The 21,978-nt window shown below is 42.9% G+C and overlaps 1 protein-coding gene across 1 annotated transcript in view; it reads left to right on the top strand.

Annotated features, from left to right (window-relative positions):
* Positions 1–21,053, top strand: part of LOC141273769 (protein ELYS-like) — a 116,061-nt gene extending 95,008 nt beyond the window's left edge. Inside the window, exons 30-34 of the mRNA XM_073686106.1 lie at positions 3,574–3,743; positions 5,130–6,576; positions 14,593–14,732; positions 14,826–14,932; positions 20,636–21,053. Of these exons, the coding sequence (XP_073542207.1) occupies positions 3,574–3,743; positions 5,130–6,576; positions 14,593–14,732; positions 14,826–14,932; positions 20,636–20,816 (2,045 nt within the window). The 3' untranslated portion in view covers positions 20,817–21,053. The remainder of the gene's footprint in view (positions 1–3,573; positions 3,744–5,129; positions 6,577–14,592; positions 14,733–14,825; positions 14,933–20,635) is intronic.
* Positions 21,054–21,978: the final 925 nt, after the last annotated feature.

Below are 21,978 nucleotides of genomic sequence, written 5' to 3'. Positions count from 1 at the left end.
GACATGGGGTCCGCTCTCGATTCCAGCCGATTTTGCGTTCAAAAAGTCACACAGTGCTCCTTCCCTTCTGAACTCTGCCGTGCGCCCAAACACTGTATTTTCCCCACATATGGGGTATTGGTGTACTCAGGAGAAATTGCACAAAAGTTTTTGGGGTCCATTTTCTCCTCCTACCCTTGTGAAAATAAAAAAATTGGGGCTAAAACATCCTTTTTGTGGAAAAAGTTTGATTTTTTTTATTTTCATGGCTCCATGTTATAAACTTCTGTAAAGGACTTGGGGATTCAAGGTGCTCACCACACATCTAGATAAGTTCCCTGAGGGGTCTAGTTTCCAAAATGGTGTCACTTGTGGGGGGTTTCCACTATTTAGGCACATCAGGGGCACATCCGCTAATTATTCAAGCTAATTTTACAATCAAAAAGTCAAATGGCGCTCCTTCCCTTCCGAACCCTGCCGCGCGCCCAAACGGTGGTTTTCCCCCACATATGGGGTATCTGCTAACTCAGGAGAAATTGCACAACAAACTGCATAGTGCAATTTCTTCTGTTACCCTTATGAAAATGCAAAAATTGGGTCTGAAAAACATTTTTGTGGGAAAAATGTGAAAATTTTATTTTTACGGCTCAATGTTATAAACTTCTGTGAAGCACCTGGGGGTTCAAGGTGCTCACCACACATCTAGATAAGTTCCCTGAGGGCTCTAGTTTCCAAAATGGTGTCACTTGTGGGGGGTTTCCACTGTTTAGGCACATCAGGGGCTCTCCAAATGCAACATGGCATCCACTAATTATTCAAGCAAATTTTACATTCAAAAAGTCAAATGGCGCTCCTTCCCTTCCGAACCCTGCCGTGCGCCCAAACAGTGGTTTTCCCCCACATATGGGGTATCTGCTTACTCAGGAGAAACTGCACAACAAATTTTGGGGTCCATTTTTTCCTGTTACCCCTGCGAAAATAAAAAAAAATTGGGTCTAAAGTAACATTTTTGTGAAAAAAGTTAAATGTTAATTTTTTTTCAACCACATTCCAAAAATTCCTGTGAAGCACCTGAAGGGTTAATAAAGTTCTTGAATGTGGTTTTGAGCACCTTGAGGGGTGCAGTTTTTAGAATGGTGTCACTTTTGGGTATTTTCTGTCATAAAGACCCCTCAAAGTGACTTTAAATATGATGTGGTCCCTAAAAAAATGATTTTGTCAATTTTGTTTGAAAAATGAGAAATCGCTGGTCAACTTTTAACCCTTATAGCTCCCCAATAAAAAAAATTTTGGTTCCAAAATTGTGCTGATGTAAAGTAGACATGTGGGAAATGTTATTTATTAACTATTTTGTGTGACATATCGCTCTGATTTAAGGGCATAAAAATTCAAATTTTGAAAACTGCTAAATTTTCAAAATTTTTGCCAAATTTCCATTTTTTTCACAAATAAACGCAAGTGATATCGAAGAATTTTTACCACTATCATGAAGTACAATATGTCACGAAAAAACAATCTCAGAATCAGTGGGATCCGTTGAAGCGTTCCAGAGTAATTACCTCATAAAGTGACAGTGGTCAGAATTGTAAAAATTGGCCTGGTGATTAATGTGCAAACCACCTTGGGTTGTAAAGGGGTTAAAGCCCTATTCACACTTTGCAGAGGAATGGTGTTGATTTGAGGACAGTCTTTGAGTAATGAAATGCACAGCATGTCCATTTTGTTGCCGATACTAAGCAGATATGCTGGGTCCTCTGTAAAATCAGCCTGTCAATACAATGTGCAAAGTGTGGCTGTGCATGATAAGACCATGTCATTTCCCCTTACACTTGCCATTTCTTGAATGCATGTGATCATATGCGAGCTGACCCTCAAAGAACACTAAAGCAAACCATTAGGGATATCCTGAATGGCTCGTCTGTCATGGTTGCACTGTAAAGATGGTCGTTTTAGAAGATTGATCAGCAATTTGTATTTATAAAATATGATGCATTCTCTGCTGTTATCTGTGGCCTAGTGTCAGCATAAATTTATGCGATGCAGATCTGCCATCGAAACACTTTTCAACTACAGCCAGCACCCAACAACATCCCCTCAAAAAATCCAAAACTTACTTGCATTTTTCTTAAGATATCTGCATTCAATCTTCAGCTGTCATAAAAAGGCATCTAAATGGAGTTTAATCTTAATGGGCTTTTCCAGCCATCTAGAACCTGAAGCGTATGGCCTATTTTATCTACAACTATCTATGCAGTGCAAACTCGATTCAGGGTTTATGTTCTACAACAGTCTTCCCCAAACTGAAGTGCTCAAGGCCCACCAACAGGTCACGTTTTCAGGATTTCATTAGTATTGCTCAGGTGATAATTACATTACCTGCACAGGCAGTAATTCCATCACCTGTGTAAGGGTATTTGCGCACGATGCGGATTTGAAGCTGAAATTTCCTGAGCGTTTTTGTCTCTCCTTGGCAGATAAATCGCATGCGGATTTTACATGCAGATTTTACATGCGTTTTTTCCCCTCACCCATGACAGCACACCTTGAGAGGGATCCGCCCCACCAAGGACAGGAAACTGTCTGAAATAAAAGGGCGGTACCTCTCCATCGCTTCAGTTGGTCTCCTGTCCTTGAAGGGAACCGGTCTGTGGAAGAAAAGAATGCTGTACCTGGGTCTGTTCCAGTGTGAAAGAGCGGGCGCCGGCCTGTGCACCGGGTTCCAGGCTCCAGAAGCGCCGTCCATGGTTCCCTGGGGCCGTGTCCGAGCGTGCGCAGGCGGTGAGCAGGGCTCCGGTTCCCCGCAGACCACTGCGCCTTGGACGGCGCTTCTGAAGCCTGGAACCCGGTGCACAGGCCGGTGCCCACTCTTTTACACCGGAACAGATCCAGGTACAGCATTCTTTTCTTCCACAGACTGGTTCCCATCAAGAACAGGAAACCAACTGAAGCGAGAGAGAGGTACCTCCCTTTTATTTCAGACTGTTTCCTGTCCTTGGTGGGGCGGAACCCTCTCAAGGTGTGCTGTCATGGGTTCAGGAAAAACCGGCTACCGATAAGTAACTTTGGTGTTTTACATGCGTTTTTTACAACGTTTTTGTACTTCAAAAGCTAGTCACATTCACCCAGTCTTAATTAGCATTTCTATTCATGTAAATTATGCGGCTGCTGTGAGCTGGTATTTTTAGCCTGGGAAGGTGCCTGGTCCCTGGCCATTAAATAACAGCTCACTGCTGGTTCATTAGCCGCTACGTCCCTCCGATCAGCACTCAGCAGCACTTTGAATGCAGCATATTTTTGTTGCGTCCAAAACGCTGTGTTCTAATACCGCATTTTTGTTGTCTGTACATGTGAAACCACCGCATATAATGACACTACAATCGGTCAAAATAATAGTAAGGAAATCCTGAAAACATGATCTGCTGGTGGGCCTTAAGGACTGGAGTTGGGGAACCCTGTTCTACCAGATTGGAAATGAAAATGGTAAAATGGACAGGGGTATCTGCACTTCTCAGTATTAACAGCTTGTATGTATTTGAATGGCGGCCCTTTTTTTGAAAAAAAAAAATAAAAATTATATATATTTCTTTTCTTCAGCTGTGATTAGTATTCATGATAGTGAAGAAATTGAGAGTACCCATTCTGAAAATCTTGGTCAAGAAAAGAAAGCGCATGAATCTGAGCTGCAAATTATGGAGGAGAATGTTCTAATTGTTAAGGAAATTCCTTCTATCGCACCCCTATTTTCTCACTTTGCGGAGATTCAGGTAATGATGGTTACCACAGTTTGCTTCTAAGCTTACTGTAGAAGTGTGAGAAAAAGTTAGGCTTCGATGCATTGTCTATCTTTTTTGTTGTTGTTTTTTTTTATGTAAAATTTGTTTCTAACAGGGTTTTTTTGTTCATTTTTTATTAAACAAAACCATTTTACCTAGAGCTTTCCGTTTGTATTACAGCCAGGTATGTCATTCTTTTAAACACAATGGTGTTTGAGAGAACAATTAGTTTGAAGAGCCAGTCAGGGACCACAAGGAGAGACCTGACTAGTACGACGCCATGCCCCAGCCGACTTCTCCTTGCGCTGCTCTCGTCGATTGAACTTTCCCATCTGTGTGCCTTTCAATCAACTAAACCAGTAGGAGGAGAAGCCGGCTCTGAAATGTCAGAGCAGTTACTGGAAGAACATACCTGACTGCAATCATAGAGCCCGATTCACTGGTGACCGCTTCCCTTTAAACACTATAATATTTAAATAAAATCAAACCTTACCGCTGTGGTTTAACCTACAACGACCTTGTATTCATATAATGCTAGCTTTCTGGTGTGCAGTGCTGGTTGTCATAAGTGTATCTACAAGAGTTTCCATTATTATAGTGTTCTTATGTTGTATTGTGTTACTGATATTAGCTGCTATTTTCTGTTACCTAGCACCACACCTTTATTCCTTTACTCTGATTGCAGACCATTATTTTTTCTCTTGCTTGCCTCTGTTCTTCTGCTGTAGCCCCATTTGTTTGCAGATCTAATGACATAATTTTGATTGAATTGGCAACAGGACAGTTTTCACCCGTCAGTATGGGGACTGTCCAACTGGCCTCAGTAGTGTCATCCCGTGAAATCGTTATCGTAAGATTATTTTATCTGTACCTGGAGCTTTTGATTCTCCTTGGTGGCATCCAAATCTTCTATGTCTTCTGCTAAATTGCTTTGTTCTGATGTCCTAAGAGGACACAAAATAGTCTAAATGTCAAAATATTACTCTGCTGGCGCTGCTATGATGATTGTCAGCGTCTTTTTCATGCTTCTTTGACACTCTGCACTACATTCATCAGACAAATGAATGAGTAATGTTAACAGAGGTGCAAACAAAAAAATGCTTTGCAATCAGGGGACATAAAGGTATGGTTTTACTTTTTTTGTGGCCAAGACCAATATTCTGTTACGCCTCTGTATTGCATGAATAATTTCATATACTTGTTGACTTTGAATTATATTTCCACTTATAAGGAAGAGCAAGTAGTCATCTAGACAACCGGATGACACCAAGTTCCTCTCCTGCAGACAGCAAAGCAAAATGACTGCTAACTTGTCTTTTCTTTTACTTATCAACTGTCACTATGTGTTATAAACACTATAAGTTGTTTTTTTCTCAGGATTTGGATTACACCGTGAATATTAAAGACCCTGAACCAGAGGTGACATATCAACAAATAAGTTCAGCCGTTGAGGACCCTAATGGGGAGAATAATGCTGACCGTTATTATTGCAACAATTATGAATCTGCCTTAAAAACCTTAAAAGCACCGTCAATGGATCCATGTGATCTCAGTGATGAAAAGGTCAATTTGACAGCTACAGTTAGCAGTGATGAAACTTGTGATAATGCCTTGGCTCTTGGCACTGAGGAAGGGACTAAGGTTACTGAAACACTGCCTTTTATGCCTGAACCTATCAATGCAGCCATTGCAGAAAACGTGCTCGATGCTCTTAAAGAAAATAGGGATAAGGATTTTACGGAAGAAGTTAATAGTGATTCAGTTTCTGAAAATGAAACTGAAAGGAAACTCAGAAATGCACACGATATCGCTAGGACACCTGTAAACAAGGTTAAGCAAACAAACTCTAACACAGTTCTAAGGATAACACCCCCTGAAAAAGTAGATGAGCAGAAGCTTAATCTGGATGAATTTCAGACTTCTCCAACTGAAGGCAAATCTACTATACTAATAAAGCCTCCAACCCCTCGCAGAAGTATCAGGAGAACTACTAAGGTATCTGACAATACCAACAATACCCTTCCACTTCCTACAACCCCTAAAAGAGGCAGTAGAAAAACCAAGGATAATCCTGAAAACTTAAGTACAACATTATCAATCCAACAAGAGGACCAACCATCCATTACTACCACAAGAATTTCTAGAAGAACTAAAAATTCTGCTTCTGATCAAACTCAGTCCACAGAAAGGGAAACCACTGTTACAGAAGAAATTGTAACAAAGATGCCAGCCTCTCCTGCTAGAACCCGCAGAGGAAAAGCTGCAGCATTGGATAACCACATAAATACAGGAGATATTGTGGATGTAAAAACTGTAATGCCGACAACACCTACTAGAATTACTAGATCGTCCAAAGTACTACAAGAGAGGGAAAGTGAATCAAACATTGAGAATGTTGAGACTGAACCACTTGTTTCTACACGTACAAGGGGACTAAGGAACAAACAAGTTGTGAATGAGTTGGTCAAACACTTTGAGCTTGGTGCCTCACAGGCTTCCAACAAACCTCACTCCAGCCCTCCTCATTCTCCTAAAAGGCTACTCTTAAGATGGTCTAGAGTCAAATCAGAAAATCAGATTGATAAAAAAGATACAGATGACAATATTGTCACAGCACAAGAGGTGATCACAGTCAATTCTAGAAAAACTGCAAAAAAGTCTATTGGTAAAACAGATATAGAGGCTTCTGCTGATGTCGATGAAGAGCAGAAGAGAACAACCCGTTCAACAAGGACTAAAGCTAACATTGTTACAATGCCAGATGCCACTCCTGTTGAATTTGCATTCTCATCACTTACACCAAGACGTGGAAGAAAACCAAAAGGTTTGTTTAGACCTCCGTTTCCTGTTAAAATAATGGTTCCATGCTAAGAAACTTTAATGTTGACGCAACATGTGGATTATGGTACTACTGGGTAAAACTCTGATCCCCATAGAAACATCATGGTTTAGTAGACTCATACTATGTATAGGTGCTGAACCTGTGACATAGTCCCTAACGTGCAGGAGTATTTCAGCCATCTGATATTCTCCATGATATCCGGCTTCTAGACAAATACATTTTTTCTTTAAAATTCTTTTTATTAGGAAATTTTTACAGTATAGCGAACAAGGGGTCTGGAAAGGGATGAAGGGAAAGGAAAGGCAACCAAATAAAGGGAAAGAGAAAATGGGGTAGGGAGGAAGAGTAAAGAAAAAGAGAGGGGGAAAAAAAGGAAATGAGGAAGATCGTCTTAACATAATTGCACCACAGTGTTCACATAGCAAGTGCAAAAACAACATAGAATGAGGTATAGATTAAAAGAATTCTGGCAAAGTAATAAAACATCATATAAAGAGTCTTCTCTTGCTTGGAGGAAAAATTGCGTTCCAAAAGGACCATTTGGAAAATACATTGATTTTTAAAACCACTTATTTGTTTCATGAATCAAAAGTAAAAATGGAGATCAGAAACTTTTTGTAATATATCTTATTAGAGAAAAATGATTCTTTCTCCACTTATCAGCCACTTTGTTTCCCAGCACTGATGTATTCTCAATACTGATCTGTCTGTGGTGAGATAACAAATTACACTTGCTGTTATAAAAGGGCAGGCAAGGGAAACTGTAGGGAAATAAAAGCCGAAAAGCACATGGGAAATTGCTGCATCTTCTAGTTCAGAGGTAAAAACTGCTGAAAATGCCTGTGCAAGTCATAATGGCTAGAAATAGTGTTCCTAATGTACTGTACCCTCATCAGTTTGTTCTGAAAGGTCACCTGAAAATGCAGTGAAACCATTAGTGTTTCACTTCTTTCTTTTGGGTGTCTGAAACATGTATGGTTTACAAAGCATTGGATGTAAAGTTTACTGTTAATTTGTAGGGGAAAGCTTGTCTACTTGTATATATACTAAAGTATGGCCTGTTAAATTGTATCCTTCAGTTGAGGTTTTAAAACTGTGTATTTGCAGCTAATAGCAATTCCTAACTGTTACAGCAGTTCTGTGCATGTGGGAACTACCTGTAGTACAACACATGGGTGCAGAAATCCCACACATATATTGTTTCATAGACACGCTGCATTCATTTAATCATTTAAAGCTTTGCTAGAGGAACATTTGCGATATTGGTGGGCTCCTACTCTTCATCCATGGCTGTAGTTACGAAACGAGACACAAGATGCAACTTGACCACAGAAGATGTATTGCGTTTTAGTTGCTAGAGAAGTATAAGGCCTTAAAGGGAACCTGTCACCCCCTGGGCGATATCAGACCTCTACTATGGGCATACAGGTTATAGAAAAGTGAATCTATAAATACCTGTATGGCCCATAGCAGAGGTCTGATTGCAGAGAAAAGCACTTTAATAAATTCTTTTTTCCACAGGCTTGGTGTCCGGGGGACACCAAGCAATCCCCGCCTATCTGCTTATTATTCCCCCAAATCCCCACCTCTCTGCTTAATTATCATATCCCCCCTCCCCTGCACGTCACAGGGCCCTGTGACAGACCCTGTGACGTGCACTGTGCTCCCTGACTTCCGGGCACGCGCAGAGGGCCGCTCACATAGAGCACGCTTTGCTTCATCCCGGCCCCGTCTACCTGTGCTCTGTGCCGCAGGTTTATATTGCGCAGGTGCCGGAAAGTGACAGTGACCCCCGGCGCCTGCGCAATAGAACCCTGCAGCACAGTGCACGGAGAGTCGAGGCCGGGATGAAGCAAAGCGTGCTCTATGTGAGCGGCCCTCTGCGCGTGCCCGGAAGTCAGGGAGCACAGTGCACCACACAGAGTCCTGTGACGTGCAGGGGAGTGGGGGGATATGATAATTAAGCAGAGAGGCGGGAATTTTGGAGAATAATAAGCAGATCGGTGGGGATTGCTTGGCGTTCCCCAGACACCAAGCCTGTACAAAATAGAATTGATTAAAGTGGTTTTCTTTGCAATCAGACCTCTGCTATGGGCCATACAGGTATGCATAGATTTATTTTTCTATACCCTGTATGCCCATAGTTGAGGTCTGATATCGCCCAGGGGGTGACAGGTTCCCATCAGACCTCTACTATGGGCCATACAGGTAGTATAGAGTTACTTTTCTATAACCTGCATGCCCATAGTAGAGGTCTGATATCACCGGGAGGGGGTGGGGGTGACAGATTCCCATCAGACCTCTACTATGGCCATACAGGTAGTATAGAGTTACTTTTCTATACCCTGCATGCCCATAGTAGAGGTCTGATATCACCGGGGGGGTGACAGGTTCCCATCAGACCTCTACTATGGGCCATACAGGTAGTATAGAGTTACTTTTCTATAACCTGCATGCCCATAGTAGAGGTCTCATATCTCCCAGGGGGGACAGATTCCCATCAGACCTCTACTATGGCCATACAGGTAGTATAGAGTTACTTTTCTATAACCTGCATGCCCATAGTAGAGGTCTGATATCTCCCAGGGGGTGACAGATTCCCATCAGACCTCTACTATGGCCATACAGGTATGTATAGAGTTACTTTTCTATCACCTGCATGCCCATAGTAGAGGTCTGATATCACCGGGGGGGGGTGACAGACTCCCATCAGACCTCTACTATGGGCCATACAGGTAGTATAGAGTTACTTTTCTATAACCTGCATGCCCATAGTTGAGGTCTGATATCGCCCAGGGGGGGTGACAGATTCCCATCAGACCTCTGCTATGGGCCATACAGGTATGTATAGATTTATTTTTCTATACCCGGTATGCCCATAGTTGAGGGCTGATATCACCGGGGGGGGGGGTGACAGACTCCCATTAAATGTCTGTTTTATTTCATCAGCATTTTGAATCGGACATTCCTCATTTTTTGGTCATTATGTCCCTTTTTACAGTCAGTGTTTCAGCAGTAATTTTCTTGTATGCATTAAAAAAATCACAGCCTTTTCTACCTTCCAAATGTTAAAAACTGCATATTGATAGCATTTTCAGATCCATATATTTGTATTGATTGGATTTTATCCGTGATTTTAAACAAAATCAGACACACAAAAACGTGATCCTCACCATAGACTATTAGGCTATGTGCATATGTTGCCATTTTTGCTGCGTTTTTCAGTGCAGATTTGTCACAACCTGAAGGATTTCCTGAAGCCAGCAAAGTGAATGAGAATCCTGAAGTCTCATGCAGACATTGCTTATTTGTGACTTGCAGATTTGGTGCAGCTTTAAATCTGCAGCATGTCAATTATTTCAGTGTAAGGGTACGTGCGCACAATCCGCAATCGCTGCGGATTGGAAGCAGCGCACTAGCGCTGCGTGCAATCCGGAGTGGCCAGATGTTACAGTATAGTGGATGGGATTTCAAGATATCCCATTCCCACTATGCGTCTCTGTGCACCTGCGGATCACCCTCGGACATGCGGTGCGTCTTTCCAGACCACAGCATGTTAATTTCTCTTGCAGAGCAGGCTAGTCTCCGCAACAGAAATTAGATCACTACAATTTATTGATTGCGGTGAATCCGCATGGTTCAATTTACACATGCGGATTCACCTGCGTGCAGCGATTTGGACGCAGCATAAAGTATGCTGCTTTCAAAGTGTTGCCAGTCCCAACCGTGTGCACATACCCCTAGGCTGTGTGCACATGTTGCAGATTTAGTGCTTTTTTTTTTGTTGCAGGTTTTTTTGTGCGCAAATTTGTGATAAAACCTGGTGCTAGCAAAGTGAATGAGAAACCTGAACTGTCATGCACATGTTGAGTATAGAAAATAATCTGCAGCATGTCAATTCTCTGTGCTTTTTTGCCTGCGTTTTTCAACCATTGAATGCACTGAAAAAACTAGGCAAAATCGCAACATTTTTGATGCTGCGTTTTCCTGCCAAGAGATACAGAATTTTCTGCACCAAATACCCTTAGGCTGTGTGCACACTGTTCGTTTTAGCAACATTTTTTCCGCTAAGAATTGGGCAAAAAACGCTAGTCAGGATTTGCAATGCGTTTAAAACTGCTGCATGTCAACTTTGTGTGGTTTTGCCTAATTCCCTTTGCCCATGTCACTTGTAAACAATAATAAACCACTATATACTCACATATCTGCCATAATCCCGAGTGTCCCACGGCAATCAGATCAGCCAGCGATACACTGACAGGAGTGTGATCGCTCCCGGCAGTGTATAGCGCTGATCTGCCGGGAGAGAGGTCACCAGAGTTCAATCAGCTGATGAGCTCCAGTGACCTCACTTACTGCACCGTTGCTGTGTCAGAAAATTCTCATGCAGCAGTGGTGCCGTGAGGTCACCAGAGCTTATCAGCTGATTGAACTCCGGTGACTTCTCTCCATGCAGCTCAGTGCTGTGCACTCACAGGAGCGATTTTATACTCCTGTGTCCATGTATAGCCTGCTGTGACTGCTCTAGAACTGACCCAAATCTTCGTGGGACACTGTGGATAATGTCATCACCTCGAACAGATGAGGGATATGGTTGTGGTTTTATTTTATTTTTTTCAGGTGACTGGCTTCAGCGGATTGGACGTTAGGTGAGTATTTTTATTTTCTGTTTCTTTTACAGATGACAATGGCTTCAGGGGATTAGGCGTTGGGTAAATATAACTGTTTATTTTTAAATAAATGATTAAAACCGTGTGGACTTTTATTTCAAATAAAGGATTTTTTTCAGTCCGTGTGTTTTTCAAAACCATACTATGTGGTTAGTAATGGGGGTGTCTTATAGACGCCCGGTATTACTAACCTGGGCTTCATGCCAGCTGCTAATGCAAGGCTGACATGAACCCCAACATTATTACCCCACTTGCCACCGCCACAGGGCAAGTGGGAAGAGCGGAGACTAAGCACCAGATTTGGCGCATCTTACGGATGCGCAATTTCTAGGGCCGCTGAGGGCTGATACTATTAGCCTCGGAGGGAGCCAGTATCCATGGCCCCTTCCTTGGCTATTAATATCTGCTCACAGCTGTCGGTTTAGCCTTTGCTGGTCAGATTTTATATGGGGACCCTACGTCAATTTTTTTCATTGGTCCCTCTTGTATCTAGCCAGTAAACGCGAAGGTAACAGCTGTGGGCTGTTAATAGGCAGGGAACATTTTTGGCTAATTGCCCCTTCCCTGGCTAGTAATATCAGCCCCCAGGTTTCCCTCTGCTGGATATGAAAATGACGCGGGTGCCCACACCATTTATTTTACTTAATTCATTTTATTTCATAAGAAATCCCATGCCCACTGCTTGTTTTTGACGCTGTGTAAACTCACCCGCAGCATGTCAATTTGCAGATTTTGACCGATTGAAATGTCATTACATGCAGTGGATCCACATGTACTGACAAAACAAGTGCAGCATTAGAATGCAGCATTTTGGGCGTAGTCCAAGCGCGCTGCTGGTTCCTGATCGTGGGGACGTGCCCTAAAGGCTTAACCAAACAGCTGTGAGCTGTTAATAGCCAGGGGACATATTGGCCTAATAGCTCTTTCTAAGCTAAAAAATACCAGCCCTCCGCTGCCCCAGAAATGACACTTCATATTTAATGTTCCAATTCTGGCACTTAGCCCAGATTCTTCCTGATGCATCAGGGTAATGGGATTAGGTGTCGCTGACATAAAGCCCAAGGTTTAGTAATGAAGAGGTGTCAGCCAGACACCCTTATTACTAAACTTGTAAGTAAACAGTGAAATAAACACACACGCCAAGAATAAAACACTTTCTTTAACCCCTTCACGACATGCTCCGTACATGTACAGCGCATGTCGTGTCTCCCCTTTTGGTGCGGGCTCCGGTGCTGAGCCTGCACCTTTCCGGGCAAATGACCGCTGATCTGGACATGCCCCTAACAGCCGCAGGTGGAATCGCGATCTACCCGCAGCTGTTAACATGATAAATGCCGCTGTCAAATTCTGACAAAAGCATTTAACATGATCATGCCGGAAGCGTGTCACATGATCGGGGGTCTCCGATGGGTTGTCATGACAACCCGGAGTCTACAGGCGACCTCTGTGGTTGTCATAGCCAATCTGCTATGAGCGGCGGTCGGCGTTCACAGCCGATGAGCAGTTTTGTTACACATAGCGGGACTAATGCCCTGCTATGTGTAACACAGGTGATCGGAAGATGGAGACTATTGAAGCAAGTAAAAAGTAGAAAAAAAATGTTTTTAAAAGTTTAAATCACTCCCACCCCCACTTTTGCCCTATTCAAAATAAAACCATAAAAAAAATCAAATATACACATATTTGGTATCCCGCTTTCAGAAGCGCCCGATCTATCAATATAAAAAAAGTGTTCATCAGATCGGTAAATGGCGTAACGAGAACAAAAATCCAAATGCCACAATGAAATTTTTTTTAGTCGCCGCAACATTGCAATAAAATGCAATAACAGGTTATCAAAAGATCGTATCTACACCAAAGTGGTATCAATAAAAACATCAGCTCGATGCACAAAAAATAAGCCCTCACCCGGCCCAGACCACGAAAAATAAAGTCTCGACTGGTCTCGGAAAATGGCGCCTTTTTTTTTTTTTTTTTTTATAACAAAGTTTGGATTTTTTTTTCCACTCAAATAAGAGAACATATACATATTTGGTATCTACGAACTCGTATTGACCTGTAGAATCATAATGGCAAGTGAGTTTTAGCTTTGAGTGAACATGGTAAAAAAAAAAGGCGGAATTGCACTTTTTTGCAATTTCGCCGCACTTGGAATTTTTTTCCTGTTTTTCAGTACACAATATGGTAAAACCAATGGTGTCGTTCAAAAGTGCAACTCGTCTTGCAAAACACAAGCCCTCACATGGACATGTTGAAAAAAAATAAAAGTTATGGCTCATGGAATAAGGTGCGCAAAACCAGAGAAGGGTTAAAGCGATGTCCCACGTATCTTTTTTCAAATATCTTTAGCTCCAAAAGGCATTCCTTGCTGTAAAAAAAAGCGCATGCAAAAACCGTGCTTTTTTTCTGCCAAGAGATGCAGAAATATCTGCACCCAAATACTGAACGTGTGCACATACACTTATGGCTGCATGATCTATTTGTGATTATGGAGACCATGTTAAACAGATGTCTGAATGAGACTTTACTGGTTCATCTAAGGCACCAAGTTTTAGGTTTAGCATAGTTTTGTTTAAACATTATCTTACAGTTAGAATGATAAATGTTACATTTGTGTGCTGATTCCCAGTTACTCTGCATCATCACCCAGAGCCGCACTAACGGCTCAGCTAGTTCTGTGCTGTCATTTTTTCACTGAATTTTATGTACATGCATAAGAGACAAAAGGACAGTGAAAAAAGCGCGCAAAAAAGCAAGAAAATCCTGAACAAACCTCCTGGCAAGAGATCAGGTTTTGCTGCAGAAAAAAAAACCACGCAGCAAAAAACGCAATGTGTGAACATAGCCTCATCTAAATTGTGTGTAAAACTCCATGTTCACACTGGAGAAGCCGCCCCAGGAAGCTTTATGGAGCAGATTTGATGCCTCCGACACCTACTACATATCTGCTGCATGTGAGCAGAACTCTAGCTATTTGAGTGCCGCTCATTTATGTAGAATGTAACTCTGGATCAATAATCGGGATAATTAAGTGGCATTTACAAACCAAACTTTTCTTATGTTATCAATAATGGGTGAACCTACACTTCTGGCTACATTAATTTGTGAAACCTGATGTGGAAGAAACCAGTTTGTTCCAATCTTGTGTCTTCAGGTCCAACAAATAAACTAGAAAAAAAGCCGCTGTGTTGCTGTTTTCATAAATTTCAATCTTTGTGCTCCATGGGCACATTTTTAGCTTTCCAGTACTTTAAAAAACATGGACATACTTGTAACAATAACTGAACATCTATTTCTCACGTAATGAACTTGTTTGTTCCCTCTGCAGCTCAGCAAACAGCTCTCCTTATTTCTCCCACTAAGACGCCAGCACCAATAGCTTCAGAGTACCTGTTTTCTCCACCATCTCGAAGTACAAGGAGGACAACAAGGACAAAACTCTCTACCAGTGTAATGCTGGAAGAAAAGGTCGGATATCATTGTTTTATGTTGCTGGGCTTTCCTTTCCTTTTACATTGCAGAAAATCTTAAGCCCTAATTATGCGTTTCCCTAATTTTTAGGATGTAACTGTTGAGCTATTTCATGCGACTCCTTATGTTCCTGACACACCAGAACTAAAGCGACCAAGAGGCAGACCTTCAAAATGCCGAGTAAAGGAAGACGACCAGTAAGTATTTGTTGTAGTGTTTTCATTCCTTCTTAATTTCGGTAAAATCATCTAACCTGTTACATATATACACACTTTTGGGCCTGATTCATCAATGTGTAACCACCAGAATTCAGCCTTAAAATACCTTAGATGTTGCAGTTTTCACAGCAGTTTTGGCCGCTACACCAAATTACTTGGAACTGGGGCGAGACAGAATATTGCAACACCTGCTTGACAAATTTATTACAAATTGCTCATACCTTACAGCAGAAATGTTACTTCAGTTTGTCTGGATTCGCGATCTAATCCAATTGGAGTCATATTATTAAAATCTAACTATTATTAGTTCTATTAAGAAATAAGGTGATTCTGAATCACAAATATCTAGAAATGTTGTACCAAATGTAGTCTGTGAATGCTGTATTAAATATTAGTCTCAATTATGAAAGTCTTCTCCCATGACCGACTAACATTAACTCCCTTTTTTAAAAGTTTGTTCCCATTAATAGTTAGTGGGTCCTATATTATTTAATTCTATACGTTATCTAATCAACCAGTCTCAGTTGTGAGACCATCTATTCCCATATCGCACTCTCATCAGTGGATCATTATTGGTTGGCTAGTAAATATGTAGCATTGAGAGTGATCCAGTTATGAACTCCCTGATCACTTCCTATGTAAGAACAGACTAGCACATTCAAACATTGGCACTGGAGATAAAGCCCTACGCTTTTCTTCAATGATTGATTACTGCTTTGAGTATATAAACAGTATAAAATGCGCAGTAATCCATGAGAACGTATTGGCATGATTGCTGGCTGGAGTAGCATATTTGGCAAGATGCATGTCCGTGATGAGGTGTACCGAATTCATAAGGGGTTTGCACATTTTAATTCTGCACACCCATCATTAAGACTGGTGTACAAAATTCCAGTTTTAATGAATCTGGCCCTTTATTCTGACAGGGTAAGTATGCTTAACAGCAGATGCTAAAATATATTTGTGCCACCTCCATGGGATGGCTTCAATAAGGCACATTGGTGATTGACAGCAGTCTTGCGTGTTAGTCTACTTTTCCACTCCTCATCTTTTTTTATAGTCAGTGGCTTTAGGAGCAATGTCCATTACCTTATACTGTTGGGCGCCGTCAGTGTTCATGTCTGGCATTTCAAACATCACCCTTCACCAAGTTATATAGAGAAGTCTATAGAAAGCTATAATAAAATTATTAAACTGATTATGGACTTAAAGCAACTAAATCACTGCTAAGAAAAAAGGACTATTAGGATATCACCTAGGGATCTGCTTTACCAGTAGAATCTGGCATTACTGATTGACGTCTATTTAATAGGAGCAAAATATCTAGGTGGTCTGACCTGATTGCTGAAAATTTACGGATTATAGAATAAAGGGGAAGAGGGAAAAAATACAAGGAATAGGTTTGCAGAAAATAAATGTTTCAATTTTGACAGTTTTTTATGAACACCTATTTATTAATTCCATTAAAGGGATTGTCTGGTTTAAAATGAAAAGTGTGCAGTCACTCTGTGCGACTGCAGACTTGTGAATCCTCCCAGGGCACGCACTGTGTGTTGTGAGGATTCGTCGTTTCCTGCCCCGGAAACGGCGGTAAGGTACTCTACATGCATTCTCCATGGCAAAACCCATCTAGTGGGCGCGACCTCGCTCAATACAGTTGTATTGAGCGAGGTCGCGCCCACTAGACTGGTTCAGCCTGGAAGCATGCATATTACATACCTGACCGCTGTTCCCGGAGCAGAGAACGGCGAATCTTCGCAGCACACAGTGCGTGCCCTGGGAGGATTCACAAGTCTGCAGTCTCAGTCATACCTGACCACTTCGACACCCACCATCCGATTCACTTTTCTGCATCGCTGCGTGCTGTTTCTCCGGTCTCTTCACCATAGACCAGTAATTCCATACAAGACCTTATGACATGCAGTGACCTGCGGTCTGGATGTGTCATGAAGTCCTAATCCATAGTGAAAAGGCCTTAGAAGCAACGCGCAATGGCAAAAAGAGGAGGATCAGACAATAGCCGGAGAGGTCAGCTTTAATCATGTGTGTTTTTGTTTAACAGGCATACGTAATTAGGGGTCATACGTAAGTTGGATGTTTGGAAGTCGGGGACTTCCTCTATACTACTTAAACTTATTTTGTTGTTCAAAGTCTGGATATAGTATATCATTAATACTGTAATATATTCACTCATGCTTCTTATACAGATTTCTCCATATAATACACTGTATCAAAGTTCCTGAACATTTCAATTTGTAGGAAATAAAGTGCAACATTGTTCTCTATTGGGTGGCACTTCAATAACTGTCTCAATCATATTGCTATCCTTTAAAGGATCAATACACACTAGCTATTGAACCCGTTCTACGCCCTGGTGGCGAGCATTTTTATTGGTATATGGTCTCCCATGCTGGTATGTCCTGCCCCCTCCTGTCCCCACCATCCTATCCTGGTATGCATGGCACTCCTCACCCCCAATCCTGGTATGCATGGCACCCCTCACCCCCCCAATCCTGGTATGCATGGTCCCCTCGCCCCCAATCCTGGTATGCATGGTCCCCTCGCCCCCCAATCCTGGTATGCATGGTCCCCTTGCCCCCCAATCCTGGTATGCATGGTCCCCTCGCCCCCCAATCCTGGTATGCATGGTCCCCTCGCCCCCCAGTCCTGGTATGCATGGCACCCCTCGCCCCCCAGTCCTGGTATGCATGGCACCCCTCATCCCCCAGTCCCGTTATGCATGGCACCCCTCGCCCCCCAGTCCCGTTATGCATGGCACCCCTCACCCCCCCAATCCTGGTATGCATGGCACCCCTCGCCCCCCAGTCCCGTTATGCATGGCACCCCTCACCCCCCCAATCCTGGTATGCATGGTCCCCTCGCCCCCCAATCCTGGTATGCATGGTCCCCTCGCCCCCCAATCCTGGTATGCATGGTCCCCTCGCCCCCCAATCCTGGTATGCATGGTCCCCTCGCCCCCCAATCCTGGTATGCATGGTCCCCTCGCCCCCCAATCCTGGTATGCATGGTCCCCTCGCCCCCCAATCCTGGTATGCATGGCACCCCTCATCCCCCAATCCTGGTATGCATGGCACCCCTCATCCCCCAATCCTGGTATATATGTATGGTACCCCTCACCCCCCCAATCCTGGTATGCATGGTCCCCTCGCCCCCAATCCTGGTATGCATGGTCCCCTCGCCCCCCAATCCTGGTATGCATGGTCCCCTCGCCCCCCAATCCTGGTATGCATGGTCCCCTCGCCCCCCAATCCTGGTATGCATGGTCCCCTCGCCCCCCAGTCCTGGTATGCATGGCACCCCTCGCCCCCCAGTCCCGTTATGCATGGCACCCCTCACCCCCCCAATCCTGGTATGCATGGTCCCCTCGCCCCCCAATCCTGGTATGCATGGTCCCTTCGCCCCCCAATCCTGGTATGCATGGTCCCTTCGCCCCCCAATCCTGGTATGCATGGTCCCCTCGCCCCCCAATCCTGGTATGCATGGTCCCCTCGCCCCCCAATCCTGGTATGCATGGTCCCCTCGCCCCCCAATCCTGGTATGCATGGTCCCCTCGCCCCCCAATCCTGGTATGCATGGTCCCCTCGCCCCCCAATCCTGGTATGCATGGTCCCCTCGCCCCCCAATCCTGGTATGCATGGTCCCCTCGCCCCCCAATCCTGGTATGCATGGTCCCCTCGCCCCCCCCCCAATCTTTGTATGCATGGTACCCCTCACCCCCCCAATCTTTGTATGCATGGTACCCCTCACCCCCCCCCCCAATCTTTGTATTCGTGTTACCCCTCATCAGTTTCACGCTGTACGCATACAAAAAAATAAACACTTATACTCGCCTTTCTTCCTTGTGCTCCAGCGCTGCTGTGTCCTGTTCTGCCGGAGGCCGGTGGAGGAGTGCGGCGCGTGCCCATACCGCGCTGTCCGGCGCCGTTTTGCTGTAGACACACTGTAAATGTGTCTTCAGTAAAATGCTGCCGGATAGCTCTATGCGCATGTGCCGATTCCGATGCCTCACTCCTGCCCCGATCTCTGGGTCAAGAGAGGCGCCGCAGCAGCGCTCCTCCCGGTCAGGTAAATATGGCGCTGAAGATCGTGGTATGTGCTCAGTGTCTACGCATACCGTGATCTCCGGTGCCATACCCTCCTCTTACCTGTAACGGCTGGATGCGTTCTTCTGTCTGGAGCCAGACTGCACAGGCGTGTCGCGCTTGCACAGTCTATCGAGGCTTCAGACAGAGGGACACTTGTAGTGTTATATTATAGATATCAAGTGATGCTTAAAATCGCTTGGAAAAGCGCATGTAAAAACGCTTAAACGCTTCTCCCTGGCAGAAAAACCGCATGTAAAATCTGTATGCCTTTTTCTGCCAGGGAGAGGAAAAAACGCTCAGGAAATTTCTGCTTAAAGTCTGCATCATGGGCACATACCCTTATAGTCCGAAAAATACCGTATTTTAATATTTTATTTAATTAACAAAATAACTTTCATTTTATTCACTTTCTTTACTACCAGACCCTTTTCTCCCCCTTTTTTTCTCATTTATTCTATATTTATTCTAAGTGGTATATGTTAATGTGAATATTTTAATAACAAAGGTGGGATTTCTGCTCTGAGACTCTCACGGTATGCATACACTAACATTTTACAGTTTTGGGAACACTTATGTACTAAGTGAACTAACATCTGGATGTAAATTTGGTAGTTTGACGCAGTATTGAGAGATGGTGCTCACCAATATGACAAAGGGGATACGGGATTCGAAAAAAAAAAAGTGCCTAACCACGGACAGGCAGGTAGTTGCGATGTACCTTTCTGTTGTGCCCAAAGCAGTCACAGGCTTCTACTGAGGTCACCGCAGCAGAGCAGCAGTTTCTCCTCCTGTTGACTGGACGGGACCACTGGTGTCATGCTGATTGACAGCTGGCGCTCTGCTGCCTATTTGGGGGAAGCCGGCCGTCAATCAGCATGACACCAGTGGTCCCGTCCTGTCAACAGGAGGAGAAACTGCTGCTCTGCTGACAGGGGGAAGCAGACTCTCCAGCAGGAGCGGTCAATGACCGGCGCCGGGTACAACAGGCAGGTAGTAGCCTGATTCAGCAACTTCATTCCTATTTTTAATGTCCCAGATATCCCCTTTAATGAACTTAATGAAATGGTTTGCTCTCTGTCCTCCACACTACTTTCTCCAAATGTATGAGCTATATGGACCTACTCTGCTGTCTTTACCAGAAACGTCAAAGGGCTCGTTTGATATGATTCTGTATATATTTGCATTTTAGACACATTGAACATAGTAAGTTTTGGCTAATAAGTTTTAGAAGGGGCACAGTAAAGGATATTCAGATGTGACTTTTTTCACATCTGTGGTGCAGTTTCCATAAGTAACTGCAACCACTACCCAGTGTCAGATTATTTATTTGACCTCAATAGCACCCCCCACTGGCCTTGTTGATTTCTAATGGGCACTGTTGTGGTGTTCCTCACTTTTGATAGTGCTGCATGCAGAGTTATTCGTCCTGTGTCTACTATGTGTCTGCTATGGCAATCCGTGATGCAGAGCCATACCTGTATACATAGAAAATGTTAACACATCGTTGTTCACTATAGGCATGTAATGTACTTACTACTCCTGTGCACTTCAACTTGTTACTTCTGGAATATTATAGGGCAGAAGATCACCCTCCTATAAAGATTCAGCTGCTGTCACCCCCAGAAAAGGCAACTGGTGATTCAGAAAGTACAAAGCCTTCATCTTTAAAATCTAAAGCTTCTGATCGAAAGCAGTCCAGGAAAACCAGGAGAAGGAAAATTATATCAAAACCAGTCAATCGCAGGAACATCAGATGATTGATGAACGTTGTTGATTTTAATGTGCTGTGTAAAATAAAATAAACTGTGTAAAATATTAAAATCGGCTCACTGGGAAGAATAATTTATATAAATTATTGTAAATGGTCTTAAAAGCTTGAAGTTTAATATTTCATTAGAATTTTCTTCCCAGACATTTTTTCTATTTTGTATCGTTTTGTAAAAAATGTATCTATAGCTTCTTAATATGTTAAATAAATGAGAGAATTAACAATATTTTACTTTTATTATAAAACTCAGTTTCATTTTCTTAACTTAATCATTGTTTTCCATAATGACTCTCTGAAATTTACTGCATCCTTGACCTTTTTAAGGCAAAGGCCATAAATCCACTTAATGTAAATGTTGCATTTTTTCTGATGTGTTATTTTGTGCACAGAAAGTCTGCTACATTTTAAAGGAACATTCACACGGTTTTTGAAAGTTGGTCCATTAAAAAAAACCTGCAATATCACTTAAATGCTTGAGACTCTTCCTATTCATTTCTATTGTAGAACCGGTTTACTGTTTCTATATGCAGTTTTTTTCCGCTTCAGGTTTTAAAAAATGTTTGGTGGAATAAAAGTGCATGACACTACTTTTGAAGTGGCTTCTGATGACATCCGATCCAAACTACTAGACACTGTGAATCAAATAGCTGCAACAAAGTAAAAGTTTTCAAAACACTTCAATAACTCTTCAAAAATACTTACAAGATTGTCCCATAAACAAAGTGTATTTTAATCAATGTCTATTGGTATAATAATAAGTTCCACAATTTGATTTGTTAAAATGTTCCTGTGCTGAGATAATCTTATAAATGTGCACCTGCTACATACTATTAAATGGCTGTGTCTGATCATACCACAGCACCTTGCTAGGGAAGGATACAAAAAAGTATACGGACAGGACAGCATGGGATTGCAGCGGATTCTTTTTGTGAGGCAAAACATTTCCTTACCTGTTTTATTACAGGAATCAGTTCTTTTGCTGCGTCTCTAGCACTCTGCTCATATTGGAAATCAAGTCAGTGACACCTAATGTCAGCTTACTTGATTTATGATGAACTCCACACCCACGCACAAAGACGGCCACACACTGGACCTCATCTTCACCCGCCTCTGTTCCCTATCTAACCTCTCTAGCTCACCTCTCCCTCTTT

The sequence above is a fragment of the Phyllobates terribilis genome, unplaced genomic scaffold, assembly GCF_046119375.1.
Source record: "Phyllobates terribilis strain yellow unplaced genomic scaffold, ASM4611937v1 Scaffold_5__5_contigs__length_657084704, whole genome shotgun sequence".
NCBI lineage: Eukaryota > Metazoa > Chordata > Amphibia > Anura > Dendrobatidae > Phyllobates > Phyllobates terribilis.
The sequence above is the reverse complement of the archived record's forward strand: the minus strand, read 5'-3'. Positions and strand labels throughout refer to the sequence as shown.